The sequence below is a fragment of the Bufo gargarizans genome, chromosome 1 (genome assembly GCF_014858855.1).
Source record: "Bufo gargarizans isolate SCDJY-AF-19 chromosome 1, ASM1485885v1, whole genome shotgun sequence".
NCBI lineage: Eukaryota > Metazoa > Chordata > Amphibia > Anura > Bufonidae > Bufo > Bufo gargarizans.
This window is the reverse complement of record NC_058080.1, coordinates 540,557,700-540,583,402: the sequence shown is the minus strand read 5'-3', so window position 1 is coordinate 540,583,402 and position 25,703 is coordinate 540,557,700. Positions and strand designations below refer to the sequence as shown.

Sequence of the window (25,703 nt, the reverse complement as noted above, 5' to 3'; positions counted from 1 at the left end):
CATGTCCTTACTCTGTTAGGACACGGTACAGTGCCCGAAGAAGACCATGGAGCGCGGAGTAATACTAGTGCTAGCAGTGCTACACTCACGGCTCCCCATACCTCCTGTGTACTAACGAGTGCTTCAATAAGATGCACTGCCATCTGCAGGCCTGCATTGGAATATACCAGTAAAAGGATTGGAAGCCTTGTACAGGATCTGGCCCTTTACTGCTAAGGAACGCCTTCCCCGATATCAGCGAAGGCGTTCCTGCGCTAAAGTCTCTCTCTCACAAACACTGTATAATATGCTGTTAAAATATGCAATAACACACTAACCAGCAGAGTGTGTATATTTAGTTATTAAATTAACCTAATGTTTATTTGCCCACTTTTACATGATTAGCTAAGGGACAGGTGCAGTGTCGGACTGGGGTGCCTAGGGCCCACCAGTAAAACTGACTTCGGGGGCCCACCCTATATATGCAAATATTGCAAATTCATTTTTTTTCCAGCCTTTAGAAAGCTGTTTGTTAGATTTTTCATCCTAGCATTTCAAGATCCATCTTTTTATTTTCCCACTTACATTATTAGTGCCACAATGTGGGGGTACATATCTTTTATGGATTAGCCTTTATTTTTTTTGAGGGGCGAGAGACAGTAAATCTGAAATAGTTTTTCATCTTTCTAATGATATGTACTGTGCAGTATAAATAACTATATAACTAGTGTCAGTACGAGATATGTCTACTTTATTTCACAGTTCACCGATTTTGCTCTGCAAAAGCATCCTTTATGGAAAAAAGGTAATTTTTGTGCATGTCTTTTTCATTTGTCCACCAATATTACCTAATGACGGCTTTTTGATTCCTCTGGTATCACTGCCGTATTGTGATAAGTCAGGTTACATGAGCACAACAGCAAACCCAAGCCGCAGTGAATGGATGTTACATGGACGCCTGAGTCTGCCAGAGCAGGATTCACTCTTACAGGGCGGGTCTCCGCTCTTGCTGATGGAAAATCACTTATGCTCAAAAAGGGCATGTACAGAGAATGTTCCATTCCATTGTTTCTAATAGGCAAGTGACATTTTGTTTTGTTTTTACACTATTTCCTTATATTTAGTTCCTTATATTACCATTGGAAATGAACATGATTTTTACAAAGATTTCACAATAATCATAGCAACATAAAAAATTATGTTTGTTACTAAATTGATCACTACACTATAGTTGGCATTGCTATGTGTATTTAGTAAACTTTATGTAGTGTAAAAATTGAGGACTACTTTTTGATTAGGGTTGCCACTTTTCACAAAAAATAGCCAGGTGAAGGGCTCATGCGCACTACCGTATTTAGCATCTGTGTCCAATCTGCAGTTTTTACAGATTGAACGTTCTTTCCATTCATTTCTATGGGGGTCCAAAAAATAAATAAAAGGCAGCACACTGATGTCATCTGTGTGCTGTCCATAGCCATGTGGCTGTCCTGCAAATGATCTGTGGTTTGCAGACTGCAACATGGATGTGACCTTGTGCGTGAGACCTTATACAGGTCATAAAAGCTGAATAAATGGTGGGCTTAACAATACCATGTTTGTTAAAAAAAAAATGAATTGCTCTCCTTGCTGTGACACATACTGAATCGAGCACCATTGCTACGATAGTAATGGCATATAGACCCAAACACTGCAAACAGAGGCTTTCCAGTTGTGGCTGAGACTTTCCATGCTGCAGCAGGGAAAACCTCTCTAGTGTGATGAATGGGCCTGAATGCCGCTGCGATTTTTATTGATTTATTTTAGCAGTGGCACTCAGTTCAGCACTGTATATGTCAAAGGGAAGGAAAATTTTTTTGGTATGTATTTATTGTTACACTAGCTTCACATTTGCAGTTTGCAGGCTGTTGGAGATCACCGTATATGGCATAGTTGGCTAATGCTGTGAACAGCAACTTTTTGTCTGACTGAAAGCCAGCATTTCTGCCAGAAAGCAGCTAGATACCGGTGGGATCCCATGAAATTGAATAGGGATCCAATGGATCACGGTATTATCCATCTATGCTAGATATGGCGGATTTATGAACGTAATTTGGACTTACCTAAAACCCACATATTCTTCTCAAAAAGTAGGTCTAAATAAAGTAAAAAATAAATAAATTCATCTCCAAAGACCAGGTTCCTGAGAGGCGTTTAACAGCATTTGATGGGGTCGGGGGGCTGCTGTGTCAGTTCCAGGTCAGGGAGGTTATCTTCTATACAAGACGTTAAGGGGTGAAGGGACCCTGGGCTCAGGATCTATACTTTCTGCCCAGCATAACTCACATCAGTGAGCCAGCACCTCAACTACTCAGACTGCAAGCTCACTGATCTCCCTGCACCATAACAGACCTTCATGACACCGGCAGAAAAAGATTCATGCAGCCCACGATCAGGAAGGCCTGGTAGTCTAAGCTGTATAACATTAAGTTGTGTCTGCTTACCCAGGTAGGGACGCGTCTGCCTTTTCTTGACAGCGACTCCACTTGTGAGCAGCCCCTCTCTGCTTCTGGGTGTGGGGAGAACTGATGTGGGCACACCACTAAGCCTGACCCTGCTCTCCACACTTTACACACTAGAGCAGAGCCAGTACTTAACTTTCAGGCAACTCCCGCGCTCCACTCTTGCTGTCGCTGCCTTGTGATGTCATGCCTGCTGGTGCTGCCCTAATCTTTAAAGTGATCACTGCTCGAAATAGCTTTTCCTGTGGCGGTTGGCTGTTGCACATACAGTTTAAAGTTCTGCTGCTGTCTTACCCGCCTGTCAGGGGGCTTGGTGGGTCTCCCTGACACACGGGGGCCCTACTGGTTATATGATCTCCAGCAAGAGGGGGTGCGGCACAGAAATACAGTGACAGCGCTTGCTTGCGCAGAGAAAAGGACAGAAAAACTCCTTACTGATTAGCTCAGGGGCCCAGCGAGGGATTCACTGGCTCCCCGGTGGGCTAGTCCGAGCCTGAACAGGCGTCTCCTAGGGTACGACTAGCACTTTTTGGCACACCATGAACACAGTTCACTTCAGTCAAATGTGGTGCGAGTGGTTGCAACTTGCTTTCAGGCAAGTCCTGCAAAACATAAACGACACAAAAATAAAATCCTCAGCTGTCTGGCCACCAACTAGCAAGAGCTGAGCCTACTGCTCAGCATCCCAAACAAAACATACAGCAGTTGTATTACAGCAATTTGGCCTAGTAGCAGAGAGACATCATCCTCTGCATTCTCTGAGCTTATGAATTCATATCTCCACTCTGCTGGTGATTAGCTAGAATCACTCCAAATACCTGGAGTGTCTAAATCGGAGTAGGCACACATCCAGCTTTCCTACTCTGACTGTTCCTACCATGAATAATGCATCATTCACACAATGTTTGGTCAGTGATTTCCATCAGTGACTGTGAGCCAGTCTTCTACACTCTACAGAAACTGCCCTCACCAAAGTGACAAATTACAGCTACTGTAATTGCAATGATGACTGTTCTCTGCTTATTCTTTTCAATCTCTCTACAGCATTTGACACTGTAGACCACTATATCCTACTCACAATATTCCTTAAGGACACTGTTCTCTATTTTTCCCTATATCTTTGGCTGCGCCTTCGGTGTATCATTCGTTGGTTCTACTTCCTCTACTCATCCACTTGTTGTTGGGGTTCCTCAGGGTTCAGTCTTACGTCCTTTCTTTTCTCTTTATACAGCCCCTATTGGACAGACTATCAGTAGATTTGGTCTACAGTACCATCTCTATGCTGATGACACATAACTATACACTTAATTTTGAATCACCCCTGCTGTACTACAGAACACCAATGACTGTCCACTGTCTCTAACATCATGTCCTCTCTACCTAAAATTGAATCTATCAAAAACGGAACTTCTTGTATTTTCATCTACTAACCTACCTAAGCCTAAAATCTCCCTCTCAGTGTGTGGCACTATTACCTACTACCTAGGCAGGATGTCCCATGTCTCTGTGTTATGTTTGACACTGATCTTTTCCTTAACGCTCTATATTCAATTGCTTGACCGCTCATGTTGCCTGCACCTGAAAAACATCTCTACAATCCACCCCTTTCTTACTGTGGAAGCAACTAAAACTCTCATTGTCTCCCTGATCCATTCTCAGTATCCACCACACCCCATGCCCTCAGAAGCACTACAAATATTGGCTGGTGACTGGCTCATGCAGCTTTATATCTATGCCTCTATTTGTTCAGATGGCTGGACCATTGTTCAAAACAAGCATGTTTTACCTTAGTAACATCATTTATAAGGCTGAAAAAATACATCTGTCCGTCCAGTTCAGTCGGTTATCCTGCAAGCTGATCCAGAGGAAAGCAAAAAAAAAACAAAAAAAAACTGTGTGGTAGAAGCCAATTTTCCTCACTTTAGGAGAAATAATTCCTTCCCAACTCCAATCAGGCAATCAGAATAACTCCCTGGATCAACCACCCCTCTCTAGTAGCTATAGCCTGTAATAGTATTACACGCCAGAAATACATCCAGGCCCCTCTTGAACTCTTTTAGTGAATTCACCGTCACCACCTCCTCAGGCAGAGAGTTCCATAGTCTCACTGCTCTTACCGTAAAAATCTTACCGTAAAGAATCCTCTTCTGTGTTTGTGTACAAAGCTGCTTTCCTCCAGACACAGAGGATGTCTCCTCATCACAGTGACAGTCCTAGGGATAAATAGATGATAGGATAGATCTCTGTACTGACCCCTGATATATTTATACATAGTTATTAGAGCTCCCCTGAGTCATCTTTTTTCTAAAGTGAATAACCCTAATTTTGATAATCTTTCTGGGTACTGTAGTCCCCCCATTCCAGTTATTACTTTAGTTACCCTCCTCTGAACCCTCTCCAGCTCTGCTATGTCTGCCTTGTTCACAGGAGCCCAGAACTGTACACTGCACTCCATGTGTGACTAGTGATTTAGTGGCAGGACTATGTTCTTATCACGGGCATCTATTTCCCTTTTGATGCAACCAATTATCTTATTGGCCTTGGCAGCAGCTGCCTGACACTGGTTTCTACAGCTTACATAGTTTGCTGTTCACTAAAATTCCTAGGTCCTTTTCCATGTCTGTGTTACCCAGTGTTTTACCATTTAGTATGTACGGGTGACTTGCATTATTCCTTCCCATGTGCATAACCTTACATTTGTCAGTGTTAAACCTCATCTGCCACTTATCTGCCCAAGCCTCCAATCTATCCATATCCATCTGTAGCAGTATACTGTCCTCTTCCGTGTGAATTACTTTACACAGTTTAGTGTCATCTGCAAAAAATTATACTTTACTGTGCAAGCCTTCTACAAGATCATTAATAAATATATTCAAGAGAATGGGGCCTAATACTGACCCCTGTGGTAACCCACTGGTTACAGTGACCTAATCTGAGTGTGTACTATTAATAACCACCCTCTGTTTTCTATCACTGAGCAAGTTACTTACCCACATACAGACATTTTCTCCCAGTCCAAGCATTCTCATTTTATATACTAACCTTTTAAGTAGTACAGTTTCAAATGCTCTGTTTTTGGAAGCTTTTTTAATATTGGCACCACATTGGCTATCCGCCAATCCTGTGGAACACCCCCTGTCAGTGTAGAGTCCATAAATATCAGAATTAAGGGTCTGGCTATGACATTACTTAATTCTCTTAGGACACCGGGGTGTATGCCATCTGGTCCCAGCGATTTGTCTATTTTAATTTTTGTAAGACGCCGCTATACTTCTTTCTGGGTCAGACAGGGCACTTTTAATGGGGAATTTATTTTTACATTCTGCATTTCATCTGATCTAATCTCTCGGTCTCTAGTTTGGCTGCTTTTATTTGTTTTTTACATATCCTTATAGTTTTTCAATGCTTCCTCGCTACCCTCCTGTTTTAGTGATTTAAATGCTTTCTCTTTGTCATTTATTGATTTCTTTACATGTCTATTTAGCCACATTGTTTTTTTCTTGTTCCTTAACCTTTTGTCTATTGGTTAATACTAAGTCCAGTGTGGCCGTCCCTCTAGTCGGTCCTGAACCAGATGGGAGAGGTAATTGTCTTTGGTTGTTGCCAAGAACCTGTTTCCTTTATGAGATGTATAGGTTTCAGTTTCCCGGTCTATATCTGGGTAGTTAAAGTCCCCCATAATAACAACCTCATTATGATTTTCCGCCTTGTCTATTTCGTTTAGTAGATTTTCTGTAGACTCAGGTATATTAGGTGGCTTAAAATAAACTCCTATTAGTATTTTATTATAGTTTTTTCCTCCATGTATTCCTACCCACAGTGACTTCACATGTTCATATCCCTAACTTATATCTTCCCAGGCTTTAGACAGGACTTTACATAAAGGCAGACCCTTCCCCTCTCTGGTTTTGACGATCCTTTCTAAACAGACTGTAACCCTGTATACGTTAACCGCCCTTTCATAGTTAACATCCAGCCATGTTTCAGTTATTCCCACTATGTCATGGTCCTCCTCACACATCACTAATTCCAGTTTACCAGTTTTATTAGTCAGGCTTCTGGCATTAGTGTACATACAAAAATGAGGTTTATGTATATTTTTTACCCTACACCTTTCCTTATGAACCCTTCTAGTCCCTCCTTCATTCCTCCCACAGTTCCATTACCTTGCCCCAAGTCTCTATCTGCACTATCTTCCCCTCCTATAACATAATTCCCCCTACCCCCAGTCCCTAGTTTAAACAGTCCTCCAACCTTCTAGCCTTCTTTTCCCCCAAAACAGCTGCCCCTTCCCCATTGAGGTGCAGCCCATCCCTACAATAGAGCCTGTAGCCTGTAGCCGACAGAGAAGTCAGCCCAGTTCTCTAGGAACCCTACCCCCTCCTTCCTACACCAGTTCTTGAGCCACTTGTTAAACTCCCTAATCTCCCACTGCCTTTCTTGTGTGGCTCCTGGTACAGGTAGTACTTCAGAAAACACTACCTTTGAGGTCCTTGCCCTAAGTTTGTGACCTAAATCCCTAAAGTCATTTTTAAGGACGCTCTACCTACCTCTAACTTTGTCATTGGTTCTGATATGGACCATGACTGCTGGATCTTCTCCAGCCCCTCCCAGTAATCTGTCAACCCGATCTGCGATGTGTCGAACTCGAGCGCCAGGAAGACACATCATTTAACGATCCCGGTCTTTGTGACAGATCACTCTATCTGTACCCCATAGTTGTCTCCCCTATCCCCTCATAGATTGTCATGGGAACGTCCGTGACAATAATACAGAGGGAATGGCAATGACAGGGAATGGCAATCATGCCGAACCCCGTCATTTGAACTCTCTGATGGTGTGGTCAACAGCGATCGCATCATGGGGGTCTAATGAGGGCTGATCTGAGGCTGATGGGGCTCCATCTGGGTCTGATTGGAGCTGGGGGGGTCAGATCTGAGGCTGATTGGGCGTCTGATCTGAGTCTTATGGGGGCTGGGGGTTCTGATGGGTGGCTGATCTGAAGCTAATGGAGGCTGGGGGGTCTGATCTGAGGCTGATGGAGGCTGGGGGGTCTAATGGGAGGCTGATCTGAGGCTAATGGAGGCTGGGGGTCTAATAGGAGGCTGAGTGGATCCAATCTGAGGCTGATTGGTGGTCTAATCTGAGTCTGATGGGACTGGGGGGGTAATGGGGGGCTGATCCGAGGCTAATGGAGGCTGGGGGTCTGCTCTGAGGCTAATGGAGGCTAGGGAAGGCTTATGGGAGGCTGATGGGGCCTAATCTGAGGCTGATGGAGATAAAGGGGTCCTATACCTATTCCATCCAGTGACATCTCCTCTGATGTAGATGTTCTCTTTCTTCATTTTCTCCATTAATGGGGTTGTCCGCATTTTACTATTAATGACCTATCCTCAAGGTCATCAATATCAGATCAGTGAGGGTCTGACTACAATAGATTGATGTAATTATCACAGGCAGGAAAATACATAGTTTTAAACAATGTCTTCTGTCCTGGAGACAACCGAGGAGTAATTCAATTATCTCTCAGGACATAGGGAAATCGCCAATATACACGTGGGGACAATAGCACAGACATCACTATTCAAATATACAATGTCCCAACCATTACAGTAAATATAGACATTTAACATGTCCCCAGATGGCTTGGATCTGAGTGCTCAATATATTCAAACAGCGCTCAGATGCCACAAACACAGTCAAATCGCCATGGGGTTTAAGTTTAGCATAGGCTGATGAGAGGGCCCATAATCCTGGGGCAAAAGGCTGGCAACCAGGCTTCTCCAGCACCCAGTGGCGAGGTTGGTTTCGCCACAGCAGCGCTCATACGAGCACTGCTTATTCTTCAAACAGCTAATCAGCGGGGGTGCCGGGAGTTGGAATCCCTCCAATCTAGTATTGATCTAGGTCATCAATAGTAAAAAGCAGACAACTCCTTTAAGACCAGGCTGTCATGACAATTTCTTTCAGTCATGTCTTGGCTTTGCGGAGTTTGTCAGACAGACATCTTAAAATCATCCTTTTTCCATCATCCTTCCAACCCTGATACCCCAACAGTGTCATTCTGCTGCCATCTGCAATGTGCCTGCTGCATTTGCTTATAGGCCTGAGGCCTATGTGAATGGCGGAGTAGGGAACTGTTAGTTCCCATGCCCCAGTGCAGGAAGGCAATCCAGTTAAATTGAGGAGGGCACAGACAGGTACTTAAGCACATGGCGCTTCAAACATTAATTAACACTGGGAGTGCCAGAATGCTATACAGCTGCCCGGCGACCGTAATGAGGACTTCAGTGGCCCACTGTGCATCAGCCCACTGGAATTTATGCTTGTGCAGTGGTTGTGAAAAAAAATAATCTGCAATTGGCAAGATGATACAGCTCACTTTTTTACCACAATTTCCATCTTTTCCTATCAGTGAATATAGGACACACAGAAATAGTGAGCAATAAAAAAGCAGTAAAACACTGCACTGTGCACAAGCATCAGAAGTTGAACTGTGCATTGCATCATTATTTCTGACAAATAGATATATTACATTTCAGAGACAAACTTTGGACTCTGAAAATTGGAACTAGCAAGTTCTTGGAACTGGAAGATCTACAAACATATGTAATGCCAGAACTTACAGATACTGCAAAGTCATCCTAATTATAATACTGGGAATTCCTCCAGCATAAGACAATTACTCGCCATAATAAAGGTAATTACTGTATTTTTCAGACTATAAGACACACCTGACTGTAGAATGCACCATAGTTTTAGACAACAAAAAATTAAGAAAGAATATTTTCATATTAGTTTAGCATGTGACTTATGCTGTGTGTTAGTACAATTATGACAAAACCAAATATGTATAGTTTTTTTTTTTGCATTCAAACAGCCATGCCTTTATTATTTTCCTGTCAATTGAACTGTGTGAGTTTTCTTTTTTTCTGTTGGATAAGTTGACGTTTTCATTGGTACAAATTTGGGATACATACTGTATGCCGTTTTGATAGACATTCCTCTCCATTGAAAGCCACTATCTCTTTTACTGCAATGTGTAATAGGTATTACACATTGCAAAACGCCTATAAAGTCTCCTCTGAGTCGAACCATCCACTTATATAGGTACAAATAGAGCATCAGATTATCCAAATATCCTCCTCCCACAACAGCTCCTGCGAAAAAAAGACGCACTAATAGTGAAGCACTGTAAATGCTTCTCACACGCGCTTAAAGAGGACCTTTCACCGATTATGACACTGTGAACTAAGAATACAGACATGGAGAGCAGGGCCCGGGGATCTCACTGCACTTACTATTATCCCTGGGCGCCGCGCCGTTCTCCTGCTATGCCCTCCAGTAACTCCGGTCACAATGTCCTCTTTAAAGCGGATATACTCACAAGCGCAGATGGGAGTCAGACACATCAAACCAGTATATTCATCTGAAATTCCTCCAAATATGGCTCTTCAATTTCTGTCCTCTAGAGCATAAAACACTCCAATAGTGAAGAACCGCTGTTTACTTTAAAAAAAATCACAAGCGTAAGTTAGTATAAAACCGATAAAACAATTCACAGCAATGTGCTCCTGCCCGACCCAGGTTTAGTTTCCAAGCTTCATCAGGGGCATAAAAACGTAAAAATGCATACTGACTTATGAACTGAGCCCACTTTACTCCTGGGACCTGCAGCGGTAAAATCTTTGTGGAGACGTGTGGGAGTTTTATTTTCTGTTTTATTGCTAGAGAAACGGGCGGCATATTTTATGGTAAAGACTGGCAATGGACATGAAAGGAGCAGTGTAAAGGGTACACTTTACTTATGTTTGTGATAAACGTGTGGGTCATAGTGTCAATCAACGGCCAAATTAGGAACAGAGGAGAGATTAAATAAGCAAGTGCTCATCTTATCACTACTTTTCTGGAAAGAAAAAGACCCTCCTATATGTGACAATCAGAGAACAAGTATGATCTCTGATTGATGGAGCAGATGATACAATATGCAAAAGTTCATGTTACCCCTCCCCCTGGGGTCATGTACAGTTACACATCGAGAGGATGTCTATGCCTCTCCTGCAGGCTTCTGACATGAGAGTCAACTGAAGGGGGCTGTTTCCTCTTTCTCTATCTCAGGCTACATAGCAGCTAGAAATATGAGCCAGGTCTTGTTTTATAGCTATGGCCTTTAAAATGTGTAGGTCTTCAGTGCAAAAGATTTCAGTAAACTTGCCACTAAACAATGCAAGCAAAAAACAATGCAATGCAAGCATAGTACCCAATGTTCAGTCCCTGGATAATGAGCTGAGAGGTGCTGAAAGCTGCTTTAGCAGTCTACCTGAAAATAACATGTACATTAGGTAACATTTCAAAAGAAATAAATTTGTGGTCCTCTAATCAATGTTGCCACTTGGCACTGACCATGGCTTACAGTATGTGGTTACCTTTAAATGCATTTTCTTCTTCCTATGTACAATATTGTCAGTAATTCACGTATCTGGCTTAGATGACCATTTATGAATCCAAATCAAACATTGATAACCCTTTGCACTGTTTTCTGAGTCCAGGAGTGACGTTCTCAGCACAAAATTTTATTTATGTGACAAACATTTGTCATCTCATCATCTAAAGCATGGCTGGGTTTCTCTCACACCTGGTAAGTACACCTGTAACTAACCATAGAGCTATACTAAATGGATTTTTATATTATTAAAATGTGTCATAAAAAGTTTGTAAACTTAAAAGTTTTACGAAGCTTAAAATCTGCTTAGGTGCCTAGATTTCTGTACTGCTTATTTTATACTTTTAGTGAAAAGCAATGTATTTTTTCCGCATATCATTAATACAATTCTACAATGCAATAAATAACCCTTCAACTTAAATTTAATTGATCTAAAATAATTATTACTTTCTACAACTAAGTGGAAAGGACAACGAGCTTTGTGGGAAGGGGTGTGGCCTAAGATGCGCCAATTTGTGCCAAAATTGCTCTACACATTTGGTGTAAAATTCTGTCTCAAAGTAAGTCAAACAATAGTTGGTATAGAGTCAGAAAAAAGTGTTTCTCCCTGAACCACATGCATCATCCAGCCTGAGCCCCTGTAATAAATGTGGTGCAGGTCTGGACAGCCTGTCTAAGTTAGGGTCCATTCAGACGTCCGTAGAATGGGTCCGGATCCATTCTGCAATTATGCACAAAGTTCCTGTCCGCTGCTGTGCAAAAAAATAGAGCATGTCCTATTCTTGTCCGCAACTGCGGACAAGAATAGGAATCCTCTATTAAGTGCTGGCGATGTGCGGCATCAGTGTTTTGCGGTCCACAATATGCGTCTGAATGGACCCTTAATGCCATATATATAGGATGCGCAAATCTGGGCCTGTGTATGTTTGTACATTTCCTCCTGTTTTGTGGGAGGATTAAAAAAGGGTTAATTAAACTTAACATTTGAACAGTTTTTATATTGTTTTTTATCCTATTGTTAATAAAAAAATATGAACCATAAAAAATAAGATGTACACAAACTTTGTAATATACATGACTACAGTATTCTTTTTATCACAAACATCATCGATATGAATGGAACACCAATAAGCCATAACTTTGAAAGAGTTTTCAGGTAATAATTATACAACCCCAGTTCCAAAAAGGTTAGGACACTGGATAAAATATAAATAAATTGCAATGATTTGCAAATCTCATAGAACCAGTGGGTGGTTAGCACTAGTGCCTTGTGGTGCGGGGTTTCTAGGTTTGAATACGACCAAGGACTACATCTGCATGAAGTTTGTATGTTCTCCCTGTGTTTGTGTGGGTTTCTTCTGGGTTCTCCAGATTTCTCCCACACCAAAGACATACTGATAGGGACCTTAGAATGTGAGCTGCATTGGAGACAGCAAACAATGATGATGTATGTAAAGCACTGCAGATTATGTCAGCGCTATATACAAGTGAGTAGAATATCATATGTTGAAAGTGAGACATTTAGCTATTTCATGAAAAAATGAACTCCTTTAGAACTTGATGGCAACAACACACTTCAAAGTTGGGACAGGGCATGTCTACCATAGTGTAGCATCCCCTCTTCTTGTAAGAGTCTGTGAAGTGAGGAAACCAATTGCTGGAGTTTTGGGAGTGGAATGTTGTCCCAGTCTTGCTTCCTCTGTGTGAACCAGCTATCACGTGATCATCACGTGTCTCTAGAATAGTAGAGCTGCAGGCAGACCCTGATCTGCTCTGCATGTGTACAACGTTATTATTATTATTATTATTTATTATTTAAGCGCCATTCATTCCATAGCGCTGTACATATGATCCCACAGAAATAAAGATTTAAAGTAAAAATACCTACGCCAACAAAAAAGGACATCATTATTGCCCCCATTTATGTAAAATTCTACATATTATATAATATTATATATGCAAACTGACATATTATATAACGACCAACAAAAAGTCGGGAACTCAAATTAATAATTTATTTCAGTTAGTTTGCATATTTAAAGAATAATGAGCTATAGATTGGAAAAACATGACTTTGGTAGAAAAAAGAAAAATGATTTTGGTAGTCAAATAAAAAAGTTGTAACAATTAAACTACCACAAAAAGTGTCTGGTCATTAAGGTATTTTCAGTCCTGGTCATTAAAGGGGTTGTACAAGAGTTAAAAAGTCCTCAGAGACATCCATCAACCGGATGTTGATGCTAGAGCATCACGGAGCTGCAGAGATGGCCGGGAATCAATGGAACCGGAATCCAGCGAGTGTATAAGGAAAAAGACCAAGTGAACATACAGACAGCTGTCAGCAATGTGAGACATCTTAGGCTACTTTCACACTTGCGTTTCTTGGTCCACTTGTGAGATCCATTTCAGGGCTCTCACAAGCGGCCCAAAACGGATCAGTTCAGCCCCAATGCATTCTGAACAGATAAGGATCCGTTTAGAATGCATCAGTTTGGCTCCTTTCTGCCTCCATTCCGCTCTGCAAGCAGCGTTTTGGTGTCTGCCTGTCGATGCGGAGCCATAAGGATCCGTCCGACTTACAATGTAAGTCAATAGGGACGGATCCGTTTTCACTGACACAATATGGTGCAATTGAAAATGGATCCGTCCCCCATTGACTTTCAATGTAAGTCAGGACGGATCCGTTTTGACTTAGACTTTTTTTAAAAAGAATAATGCAAACGGATCCATTCTGAATGGATGCAAACGTTTGCATTATCGGTGTGGATCCGTCTGTGTAGATACAAGACGGATCCGCACCAAACGCAGGTGTGAAAGAAGCCTAAGGCCACTTTCACATGGTAAGGCCTCTTTCCCACGGGCGTGTGCCCCCCATGGTCATGCCGCAATGCACGAGCACAGTCTGTGGGGCAGCCGCATCGGATCGTGGACCCATTCACTTGAATGGGTCCGCGATCCGGCCGTTCCGCAAAAAGATAGGACATGTTCTATTTTTTTGCGGAACGGAAGTATGGGACGAAACCCCACAGAAGCACTCCGTAGTGCTTCCGTAGGGTTCCGTCCCGTGGTTCCATTCCTCACCATTCCGCATCTCCGGATTTGCGGACCCATTGAAGTAAATGGGTCAGCATCCGTGATGCAGAATGCCACCTGTGTATTGCGGATCCGCAAATGCGGTCCCCAATACGGCAACGGGGCGCACACGCCCGTGGGAAAGAGGCCTTAGTGTTTGGTTGGTGTTTGATCAGTGATTTCCATCAGAGATTGTGAGCCAAAACCAGTAGTGAAGGCTACACAGAGATAGTGTTGTTAGTTGTTTCACATTGCTGTGCTTTCAGTTGGTCTATTAAGGCTATACACTTTCTGGTTGTTATCTTGCTACTGCTGACTGTCTGGGCTTCTAACCCTTTGAGTTTTTTTAGGTTATTTCATTCAAAGTTATATTTTATATTGGTAGATATTGTTGATAGAGTGAATCAACTAAAAATGCTTGCCTTCCGTTATTTGTTTTGCTACCATAAAGGTTATACTCACACCTCTCTGGGTCCTTTTTTGGAGTTTTATTTTAGTACTTAGATGAATGAAGTATGAATTTTTGTGTTTGATGTGCCCATATATGACCAGAACACTCGTCAATAGTGACACATTTGCTTGTCCTCCCAACTTTTTCTGCACCAGTGGCATAACTTGTGCAACAGGCAAGAGTGTAGCTAGAGGGGGCTGGTAGAGCATATTCTCTAGGTTCTGGGTCTCAAGAGCAGCATCAACAAACCACTCTGCCTTGGCCAGGGTATTAACTAAGGCAGCAAACTGCAACTGCCTCCGTGAAAGGTATGCCTTGCTACTTCTCTTAGTTAAATACAACAGATCAATACTAATGTGCAAATAAAAAAAACAGTCCAAAAAAAAAAACGCTTTAGAACAAGTCAGTTAAATGTAACAACTGTTGAGAAGTTACTTATCTTTACTTAAGGTAAAGTCAACTAGCACAGATCATGTGTGCACTGATGTGAAATACTGGCTGGAACCTGTGGCTCCAGGAACTCTCCCCTCTCTTTCCAGCATCTGGTGCAGTACCCCAGAAGATGACTGCAAAGAGTTAATTGCTGCAAAAAGGTCAGGAGATTAAAGATAAGGCTTCACACTAGCCATCAACTTATGGGACTGAGAAGTGATGTCTGCAAATAATTTCCCTGCAGTTGTCCATAACTTTTTACTTATTGTTATTGAATTAAATGCTTTATTGTTAAAGCACTTATTGTATTTCTTTATGCACTATGTGCACTAATGGCCATGTATGAGTAACATGTGCAGTAAGCCGGATTGGAATGATGCACTCTGACGCTATAATATGCAATGACTGGGTCAGGTGTAAATGATAGTTAATAGTTTTGTTTCATGACGCCAATTGCAGCGTGCGCAGGGTACAGTCTCAGGGCCCTTTAAGGTGTTGCAACTCACGTACCAGGTTAGGAATGCCAGAGTGGTGTAATGTCTCTGTGTGGTAGTGGCAATAGTGTCAACGGTGTCTCCTACCTTGGTACGGCTGGACTCCTGGATTCTGGCTCACTTGCAATAAAATTAGTGTGTTGCTAGTAGGAGTAATTGAGGGATTTACAGCAATAATTGAGATCCAGACTTGGAATATAGTTTAAACTGGTCTTTACTTGATGCAGCTTTAATCCATGCGAGATACAGCATTAGTCTGAAGTCCCAGCAGGTATTGGCAATGTATGGCAGGAATATATCTCTTCTGCTTCTATAATGTGCCTGGAGCTCTTTGCAGGATAAGTCGATTGCTTGTGGCTCTGTAATGTGGCAGGAATTTATATCTTCTGCGCTATCTGTCTTCTGCTGTATTGGGGACTGACTAGCTGAGGAGGAATTTGGCTTCTCCTGGTTCCTGGACGGTACTCACAGTTGTGCTCACAGGGTATGGTTCTTTCTTGAATACTGGAGGTGGCTGCTTGCTTTCCACCAGCTGAGGCTGAAGGCTCAGACTGGGAATGATGATCTTTTGTCTCAGCCGAGACAAGAGACTGGATTTGATCCCTAGAACTGGGAGCTCCTACAAGCACAGCCTTCCCCTAGCTGGGGTGGCTGGCACACTGGCTCTAACTTCCTTCTCTCCCCATGAGGCAGGACATGGGCGAGCCCACTCTGCTCAAAGAGGGAGGGGACTAAACTGGAATGTACTATTCCAGTCTAGAAACACTAAACTGAACTAAGTCCCTGCTTAACATTGCTGCCACCTGCTGGTGAACATGAAAATTACAGCAAATTATATTTACAAGGCTTTCAATGAACATTAGTGAGGATGTTACATAAAATCACACTAGATGACAGTACAAATACACTTAAGAGATTGTAGCGGGGTAAAAGAGTTTAGTAACATAACTCTGGGATGTTACACATGTAGTTCATAAATTAGCAAACTGGTTAGGTTACCAGGGGGATGGACTCAGCCTGCTCCCTGATTAAGTGAGTGTAGTCAGAGCAGAGCAAGGAAGAAGACCTACATGTGCAAGCTTCTGAGAGACAGGCTCAAGTCTAAAGAACCTTTGTCTCTGAGACTACAGCTGCCAGAGAAGTTTCTTTACCATAAGAGTAATCCCGAGAAAAAGAGACCAGACATGTAAGAAGATCTAGAACCAACCAAATCATGCAAGCTTCAGATGAGCATTTGCTTGTTTATGGTATTGAGACTTTGCTGCTGTGGAAAGGGTATATTGTTTTGGCAACTACCACATTTTGAGATGGACTAGCCATCTGTACCTAAAGATCTGCATCCCTCAGTCTGGAAATGGCAGAGATAGTTAGCAAAAACTGAGTTGCATGCCTGTAGTTATTCAGAGAGACTGCAAAGTGTATCTAGAAAGGAAGACTCAGGGAGTAATACAACTAACATCATCGAGGTTGCCTATACATAGCAATTGGGAGAAGACTGCACTGTTTTATACTTTGAAACTGTGCCTTTTGCTGTTATATGTACTACTGCTCCCACTATCAATCCGCTAAAATGTAATGTATGTAATGCCACCAATGGGCTTGGTTATTGTCTTCAGCTGTTGCTAGTTCTGCATCCGCCCTCTTGCCTTGTAGCCTGCTAACTATTCATTATCAAGAGCATCTCAATTACCACCAGGCAGTAGGCCCAATACCATGGTGTGCCCTGAGGGAGGAAAAGGTGAGCCCGTCAGTCACTGCATGGCCCCAGGGAGCACCAAGGAGAGGATTGCCTCTGTGAACTGTTAGTACCACTACTACCATCATAGCTACTACCACTCCTCCCATCCACCTCTCCCCTTCCTGGGATCGCTGCACTAGAAGCAGTAGCAACTAACTTTTCCTTATTCAGAGGATCTCAGTGGAGCCACGTCCAGGAATCTGGATAATATAACAGGTTTCCAATGAAGGTGAAGTATGTCATACCATAATTACTGGTAGTTTTGTGGGAAAAGATTCATTATAAGTTGTATTTCATTCATTTAAACTCCTGCTCATTCTGGGCTTTGAAGTCAAGGAGGCGGTCCTATCAGTGACTGACAGCTATCTCTGTATGCACAGTAATAGAGGGCAGGCTGTCAATCACTGATAGGACCGCCTCCTTGACTTCCACGCCCAGAAGGAGCAGGCATTTACATGAATAAATTACAAGTTATAATTAATCTTTTCCTGCAAAACTATGTATCAATCTGCTCTGCTCCTCCTGCTCTTTAACATAGTGCTTGTAGCTTATATTGCATTTTCATGGTGATGGGTTCCCTTTAAGTGTACTCTCAAAATGTATCAGAGCTATTCCAAGTAATCTGGAGTCCATGCCTATTGCATTTAATGAAAACAGTTCATTGTTATGCAACAGCTTTTTTAGGTAAGATTTTCATTAACAGTGTTTAATGTTTAACTCTAAATCTGCCTAGCAGAATAATCAAGGCTTTTTTTTCCACAACTTTCTGATCATTTACCAGCAAAGTCAAAGCAAAATATGCATCTCAATCGGGGAATACACACATTTTCTGTTTATTGTACTACTTGTGATATTGGAACAATATTACCCTTTAATCTTTACATACACATCTCTAATCAAATACTTTGCATTATATTAGGTCCAACACTGGAGAATTCTTCCATTGATTATTGTGCTAGGTCTTGGTAGTGGTTTACCATATGGCTACCATATATCAGTGGTCAGCTCATCATCTTTGGTAAGCAAAAGTTCCCTTCTTTTTTTTATGCAACCAAGTCAAATGAAACTTAATTTATTGAATATAATAATACCTATAGCAAGCATTAAAAATATTAAGGGGATTGTCTGATACCTAAAAGGTGGTTGGGCATGGGTAAAAAAAACCAAAAAACACAACTCACCTTATCGGAGCTTCCCAGTTCTTGTACTGTGGCTCCTGTTGCCAATAGTTCTGCCCCTGCCAGACCAGAAGTGTGATGTACCATCTAACTGCAGGTCACCACTGCTTGCCAATCAGTGCATGTAGACCGCACATCACACTTCCAGTTTGGTGGAGACGTATAGCATAGGGGCCAGGAGACACAGAGCAGGAACCGGGAGGCTCTGACCTGGTGAGTGGTATTTCTTTTTATTTTGAGCCCATGCTTGGCTACCCCTAAAATGTTTTTGGCAGGTGCCCCTGTGAAAAAAACATGGACACAGGACACATAGCACACATATGGCAATTGCATATAGGATACAAGGCACATTCACCACTAACATATAGCACTAATGTCACACGCTCCACTCACATATAGGACTAATACCATACATATACACCTCCCATACATGGCACATCATTTATACATAGGACACATGCGGCATATATTAATGCAGACACAATAGCACTGACATGTCTGCCAAAGCAGTGTACAGCATGCAATATCTCTAGCATCAATCAATGAAGGGATATTCCAGGTGTAAAAAAATCTGAATTACAGAATACATGTAAAAATACCAAAACATCCATTACTCACATGTTAAATCCCCACTGCTCCAATACCAATGCCTCTTTTGTCCTCCGTTGGTCTTTGTTTACATGGCAGCAACCATACTGGCACAGACCACTGCAGCCAATCTTTAATGACAGCAGACACATTCTTTAGAGCAATTAGCCTCAGTGGCCATAGGCCAATATGGCTTCCACCGTATAAATAAAGACTGGTGAGGACTACAGGACCATCATTGGTGGTGTAGTGGGGTAACAGTATTGTTTATTTTATTATTTTATCTTTTTTTTTTACAGCTGGACAATCCCTTTAAAGGTGGGCAGATTATTGTTAAGATGATCGCTAACCAGCTTTTCATATGAATGCTCCTTAGTGATCATCTGGCAGTGTAATACTGCCGCTGATTACCTGATGAATGAGCAAGCACTTATTTATTGGGTAATCGGGATCTTTTAACATGTTATAAAATCCTGGTTTCCGGCGGCAGATCACGCCGTGTAATAGGCACTCTGCTGCCGGCAAACAATGAGACAGCATAGGAACAAGCGATGCATTAGCGATTGCTTGTCCCTATACTGAGGAGGAAATCACTGCATGTTATTGCAGCGGTCTCCTCCTCTAGCAAGTATGCGATTGACGGGTGTGAACGCTTCCCTCCCTACAATCGTCTGCTCTATCTGCCCGTGTAAGGCTCCATTCACACATCCGTATAATGGGTCTGCATCAGTTCCGCAAATTGCGGAATGGGTGCGGACCCATTCATTCTCTATGTGCTCTCCGCATCTGCATTTCCGGGGCGCGCCCCCGATCTTCTGGTCCGCGGCTCTGGAAAAAAATAGAACATGTCCTATTCTTGTCCGCAATTGCGGACAAGAATAGGCATTTCTATGAGGGTGCTGGTCGGGTGTATTGCGGATCCGCAATGCACTACGGATGTCTAATGTACCTGATACAAGCTTATATACACAGTATTGCAACCCTATCCTTACACAGCTCCTATAAACAAAGGCACTCCACGCTAATTGAATACATATCAGTAATAACTTTATTGCTTTGGGCTGGGCTGGCGACTGCCACTGCCGTCTGTATTCTGTTCACACTGTGTATTTAATCCATTTATTATTACTCTTTCCTCCACTATGGATTAATTATTTAAATACAGTATTAGCATTTGCTCTTTATTATTGTGTATTGATCCTAGTGATAGGTCACCCCTTGGTGCATTGTAGTTTTCTCTATCATTTTTTGTTTGTTTTTAAATGTGTAATTTAATAAAATGGTTAATGATTTGTATTTAATTGGCGTAGAGTGCCTTTGTTTATAGGAGCTGTGTTTTATGTGTTAACTGTATGTCTCCTATCTTTACTATGTACCCCCATTTAGGGCACCTATCCTATGTCCCCTATTTGCTCTTTACATGCTGTCTTACTTCTGAACATGCACTATTGAGGCTGAACTGACCCGTGTAGTCTGCTCAGCACTGCAAAGGACTCCCTTCAAAATCCTCTTCTGGTTGACACTTCAGCTCATTCTCTTCTTCATCCTCTTTCATTCCCCAGCAGCAGCCTCTATGAATCATATTGCTGAACCCTGTGAGGCTGCCTCCTACCCCAAAATGATGTATCTTCTCTACAAGAAGAGACATACTCATTAGAGTCTTCTTACTGCTGACCCCCTTCCTCTTGGCCCCGGTGCAACTGAAACAACCGCACAAAATGTTAATGTATTGTATTTTATGCATTTTTTGTACCCAAAGACCAGTCCATTCTAACCCCCCTGTGGAGGAGTGGGCGAGTCACATGTCCTGCAAGAAGGGTGGGGACCAGTTAGTTCCAGTTAGCTAGTGCTAGCTGACCCCCTGCTAAGGAAGCAGGTGTGCAGTGCTGCGTCCCTCCTGGACGTGTGTTGCCCACACCAGCCAGAGCACCTCTAGTTCTGCTGGAGAAGAGAGACCACTTCTAGAAGTCTCATTAGCCAGAAAGAAGTTGCCCTGTGCCTTGCTATAGAGTCAGACAAAGAGAGAAGTTGCAGTAGAAAGCAAAAAGAAAAGTTCTTATTTAATCCCGTCAACATAGTAGAGCCGAGAGGCTTTGCCTACCATTTTCATGCTAAAGCTTGCTGGATACCAACACCAAGTCTGTAATCTGTTTGAAGAAACGTTTATGCAAAGTAAAGCTGTAGTTGAACTTCATACAAAGTCTGGACTCAATTTCTTTCATCATCCTCTCCACCACCTATTCACCTTATTTGCTCTGCTTCGTCCGGTGACTCCTGGGGTTCCCGGATATCCAGGTAGGAACATCGTGACAAGTGCACAGCTACAACACCTAAAAGGGAAATTATAGGCCACCCTTACACCACTCTGGCATTCCTTCACCTGGGTTCCACCATCACCTTCTACATAGGGGGGGCTTAGTCCCTCGTTACTGGAATGCAACTGGCATTACATTACATTTATCACATCTTAAAAGGACCCTAGTCGCACGAACATACGTTGCAGAAGTTGCTAGTCATTCCGGAATTAGCTTGAACTCCTAAGAGAGCAGTGCCACTGGGAATCTCCCTGGCCCATGCATCACAAAGCAGCAAATTTACCAGCCCTTGAGGGAACAAATTTACTGAAAGCCAAAAAAGGTAACTGTCTACATTAAGGTTACAGACATCTGCATGCAGTGAGAGCAAGCTTCAGTCCTAAGGACAGGAAATCGCCCTTCAGAGATTGTATTCCATTGTGGATACTTCAGAGATAATACATAGCTCAAGTGAAAAAAGGTCAGTTGCACCCCTTGGTTGGTTTGGAAGGATGGTACAGATTGCAGGAAAGGGACCCATCCCTCCATCTCTCATACACATACTTGAGAATTGCATTGACTAACTGTGGAAACTGCATTTGATGTACACCATGCTTGTGTAACTTATCTATTGACTGCTGCAGTAAAGTACAGTGAAGTTGTTGCTGGTCTCATAATTGATTCCTGCATCACTATCACACTGCAAAGTGTTGGCATTACCACAACTGGGAGCCTGCCTTGCACCTCAAAACTACTAAGAGAACCACAGAACTGGAGTTTGCCCTGAAGGGAAGAAAAGTTGTTCCTATCCCATCACTGCACACCAGCCCAGGGAGTGTCAGATCCTTGAGTACTGCAACTTATACTACCACCTTCTGGCCACTCACACACATGCTCCTGTGACCTGGGTCGCTGCACGGACAGTTTGCCTGCCCTTGGTCTAATGTTTGAATCTGCAGATTTTCCTGTAGTTATGACTACCTTCTCCTAGGAGAGGATGCCTGAGCTTTAGATTTCCTAGTTCTCTAGTTACCAGTGAAGGTATGCTATTCTGGCCAACTTCCTGTGAATCATACCTCTTCCTGTGTTACTGACTCTGATTCTCTGCTACCTGTCTTGACCTTAGCCTGTTTCTCTTATTAACCCCTTTGCTGCCTACCCTGAACCTGTACTAATCTCTTGTTTACGCACATACTTTGCCTGTCCTGATCTTAGTCTGACTATGTGAATGCATATATTGCCCAACCCTTCGCTGATCTGCATCGTGTCTCTGACCCCCTTGGGGTAATCTCTTTTCTCTGGCCAGCATTGCCCCAACACCTCTCATGTCCTCTGCAGTTTGTCAAAGGCTTCATCAACCAGACCTGGATAAAAAGGTATGGATCTGCTGTGCCGCAAGAAACAAACACTCTGCTGTGGTCCACAGCTATTTCTCTCTACAGTCTTGGTGGACTGATGGGATCACTGGTATCCGCGTACCTGAGCAGAAGGTTTGGAAAGTGAGTACTTTTATTCCACAATTTATGTCATCTTCAAAAATTGACCAGTGGATTTTCCTACACCTCATCAGAATAATTATATCTGCTATATCCACAAACCTTAACAAAATTGTTTGCAAGAATATGAAGAAGACAGGAGAATACATAGTTTGTCATTTGTATTACTGGATTTGTATTGCTTGGGTTATGTGCAATGTAGCCAAATGTATGTAGGAAGATGCAAGGCTCCTAATGTACCCCTCAGATTTTCTTCATTATGAATGTATAGAATAGTTCTTCTATTTCCTGTCTAAAATTATTTCAAGTTAAAAAAAAATGTATTCTCAGTACGTTTAATTATATCATCCAAGCAAATGTTTAGGTTTTACTACCTTAACCTTTAAGGTCCAGGATGTTTGGTCTCCTGCTATATTGTAATAATGGTTGGAGTTTTTTTTATGATTCAGTAGACTACATTTATAAGTATGTAGTGCATGCATTTCTAACTGTATACTGCTGATGCATTTCCAACTTGTCCATGCCAGTCAAAACCATGTGTGATACTTCTTTCCCTTTCTTCTCTTTAGGAGAAGGTCTCACATCTTCAGTGACCTTTTGGGTATAACTGGCTCTCTGTGCCTTGGTATTAGCAAGATTGTAGGATTATATGAAATTATTTTTGTGGGACGGTTTCTCTATGGATTCACAGCAGGTACATGTTAGGAACAAGAGTTCTATTTCTGTAAATTGTCTTCAAAACATGGGTCACAGTGTCAGTTATTATGTTTCACCATATAGTTAGCCAGTTTTCTAAGAAAGTTATTTACATTTGAATAGTTGTACATACCTTGTACAAGACCTTATCAAATATTACGTAGTAATGCACACCAAGTTCAACGTAGTCTGCAATATTAATCAAGAGGAAGGAAAAATCCCCCATGGAGCAGAACCCTCACTTCCTTAACTTAGAGGAAAAAGGCTTTCTTATGTTCAAAGTGAATCATTGGATCAACAGTCCATTCCTAGTAATCTGAACCATATCTTGTATTATTATTACTACTAAAAAAGACATCCAGGCCCCTTTCAAACTCTTTCAATAAATTAACCATGACAACTTTAGAGTGCTACAGTCTCTCTGCTCTTACAGGACAGGACCCCTTTTATGTTAGTGTACAAACTTTTTTGCTACCAACAGTGCATGGTCCTCTAGGCATAGTTATGTCTTACCATAGCTGATAACAGAACTGCTACTTTGCAGATACATCAGCTTTTTATTTCTGGCAGGTTTGGCACTTAACATTTATATTCAGTATCTTGGAGAAATCTCTCCCCGTAACCTTCGAGGATTCATCAACACTTCGGCCCCAATCTTTGTAACATCAGGGAAACTCTTTGGTCAACTTGTTGGACTCAGGTAAGAGCCAGGAACAAATATCATATAAAAGAAAAATGTAATATACCTAATATCTGATATTAAAATTGACCAATTTCTTAACAATGTAAAGCAGGGTTGTCACCTGGAACACCCCTATAATTTAGAGTTTAATTCCAAAGCATTGCTCATACAAACTCTGCCCAGTTTTGCTTCTATCAGTAGATTTATTTGGCAGATTCACATTTATGCATTTTTTTTACAATTTTTTTCCCATATCCTTTCCAGGGAGGTTCTTGGCACAGCGACATTGTGGCCCTGGATGCTCTCACTTTGTGGTTTTGCACAACTGCTGCAATTAATAGTAATGCACTTTTATCCAGAGACTCCTCCATATCTGATATTAGTGAAGAAAGACCAGGATCGCTGTATAAAAGGTAAACTACTATTTTAATTACAGTCATTTTTTTTTTTAAATAGAATTTACAGAATTGACTAGTTTACTTATAGGGGTTGTCTGGGAATACCTAACTTTTCTGTGATGTCTTCAGCCTGCCTCTGCTAACGAAAGATTCATATTTACCTGCTCCCCACCGATTCAGTATGGCGTTTCCATCTTCTATAATAGTCTTGTTTACTTCTAGCTTTGTATGGTGATGGTCACCTGCTCCACTACGGCCAACCACTAACTTCAGTGGTGACGTGTTGCTTGTGGACAAGCCACAGCTAAAACCAGTGGTTGGGTATGGCAGAGCAGCTGACCATGCCTGTGCTCATTTATGTGACACACACAGAATCCCTCAGGAGGTTGCAATGCTCTATTTAATATGCTATAGGGTTAATGGTCACTAGGACCTTAGCGTGACTTTTGCAACCTCTCTGACTAGTAGGTTATAAAATATATCTTTATTATTTTCTCTTAAAATACATATACTTCTTGGGAAATGGTTTAAAATTCCTCAGGGAAAACAGGATCCGGGTTCTATCTCCTGTTTATTTTATAATGTGTATTCAGATTCGACTTGTATAGTACGAGATATCTGGTCACCTCTAGAGTCACCAGACTCTGCTAATTTGCCTTGTCTATCTGTATACACTGTCCCACTATGGGGTCTCTACCTCTAATCCCTGAACTAAAATCTATTCCTGCATCCCCACATGTTTCGCCATTTACTCTGCGTCTTCAGGGGATGACATGCAGGTTATGCTTGTGGGGGCGGTATCTAAGCTTTACCTCCTCGGTTTCTGCAGGTGAGGTTGGCCCATCCAATCACCACGTTCTATTTCAGTGATGGATGTTGCCTCGACCAATAGGTCATGGTTTCCAGCACGCCTCTATACCGTCACCAGGGACGCGCCACTGACGTCATCACGCCATTGGCGTCATCATGATGATGCATCGCACCTGCGTCCATACTTACGAACTATTGGGCTGTCACTTTCGAGCCTCTGCGCTTGTGTCTGTGTTACATCCATGACGCATGTGCTAGTACTTGGAGATTATTCCTATTGTTCTGTCCCCTGCGCATGCGCTAACACTTAGAAATCTTCGTTGCACTTGCGTCAGTACTTGGAACTTATTCCTGTCACTCCGTCCCCTGCGCATGCGTTAGCACTTGGAATTATTCATAGTAGATTCCGTTCCATTCCGATATGGCCTTCAAGGCTTGGAGATCCATCCCTCTA

General features: G+C 42.2%; 1 protein-coding gene across 2 annotated transcripts in view; it reads left to right on the top strand.

The window, feature by feature from the left end:
• Positions 1–11,076: 11,076 nt before the first annotated feature.
• The window catches only part of LOC122934331 (solute carrier family 2, facilitated glucose transporter member 9-like), a 65,975-nt gene continuing 51,348 nt past the window's right edge, over positions 11,077–25,703 (top strand). Inside the window, exons 1-6 of one of the 2 annotated variants that reach the window (XM_044289725.1) lie at positions 11,077–11,115; positions 18,027–18,125; positions 22,506–22,666; positions 23,233–23,357; positions 23,930–24,059; positions 24,306–24,454. In XM_044289725.1, coding sequence (XP_044145660.1) covers positions 11,092–11,115; positions 18,027–18,125; positions 22,506–22,666; positions 23,233–23,357; positions 23,930–24,059; positions 24,306–24,454 — 688 coding nt within the window. In that variant the 5' untranslated portion in view covers positions 11,077–11,091. Of the gene's footprint in view, positions 11,116–18,026; positions 18,126–22,473; positions 22,667–23,232; positions 23,358–23,929; positions 24,060–24,305; positions 24,455–25,703 lie in introns of both variants that reach the window. The other variant, XM_044289733.1, reaches the window with a different exon arrangement.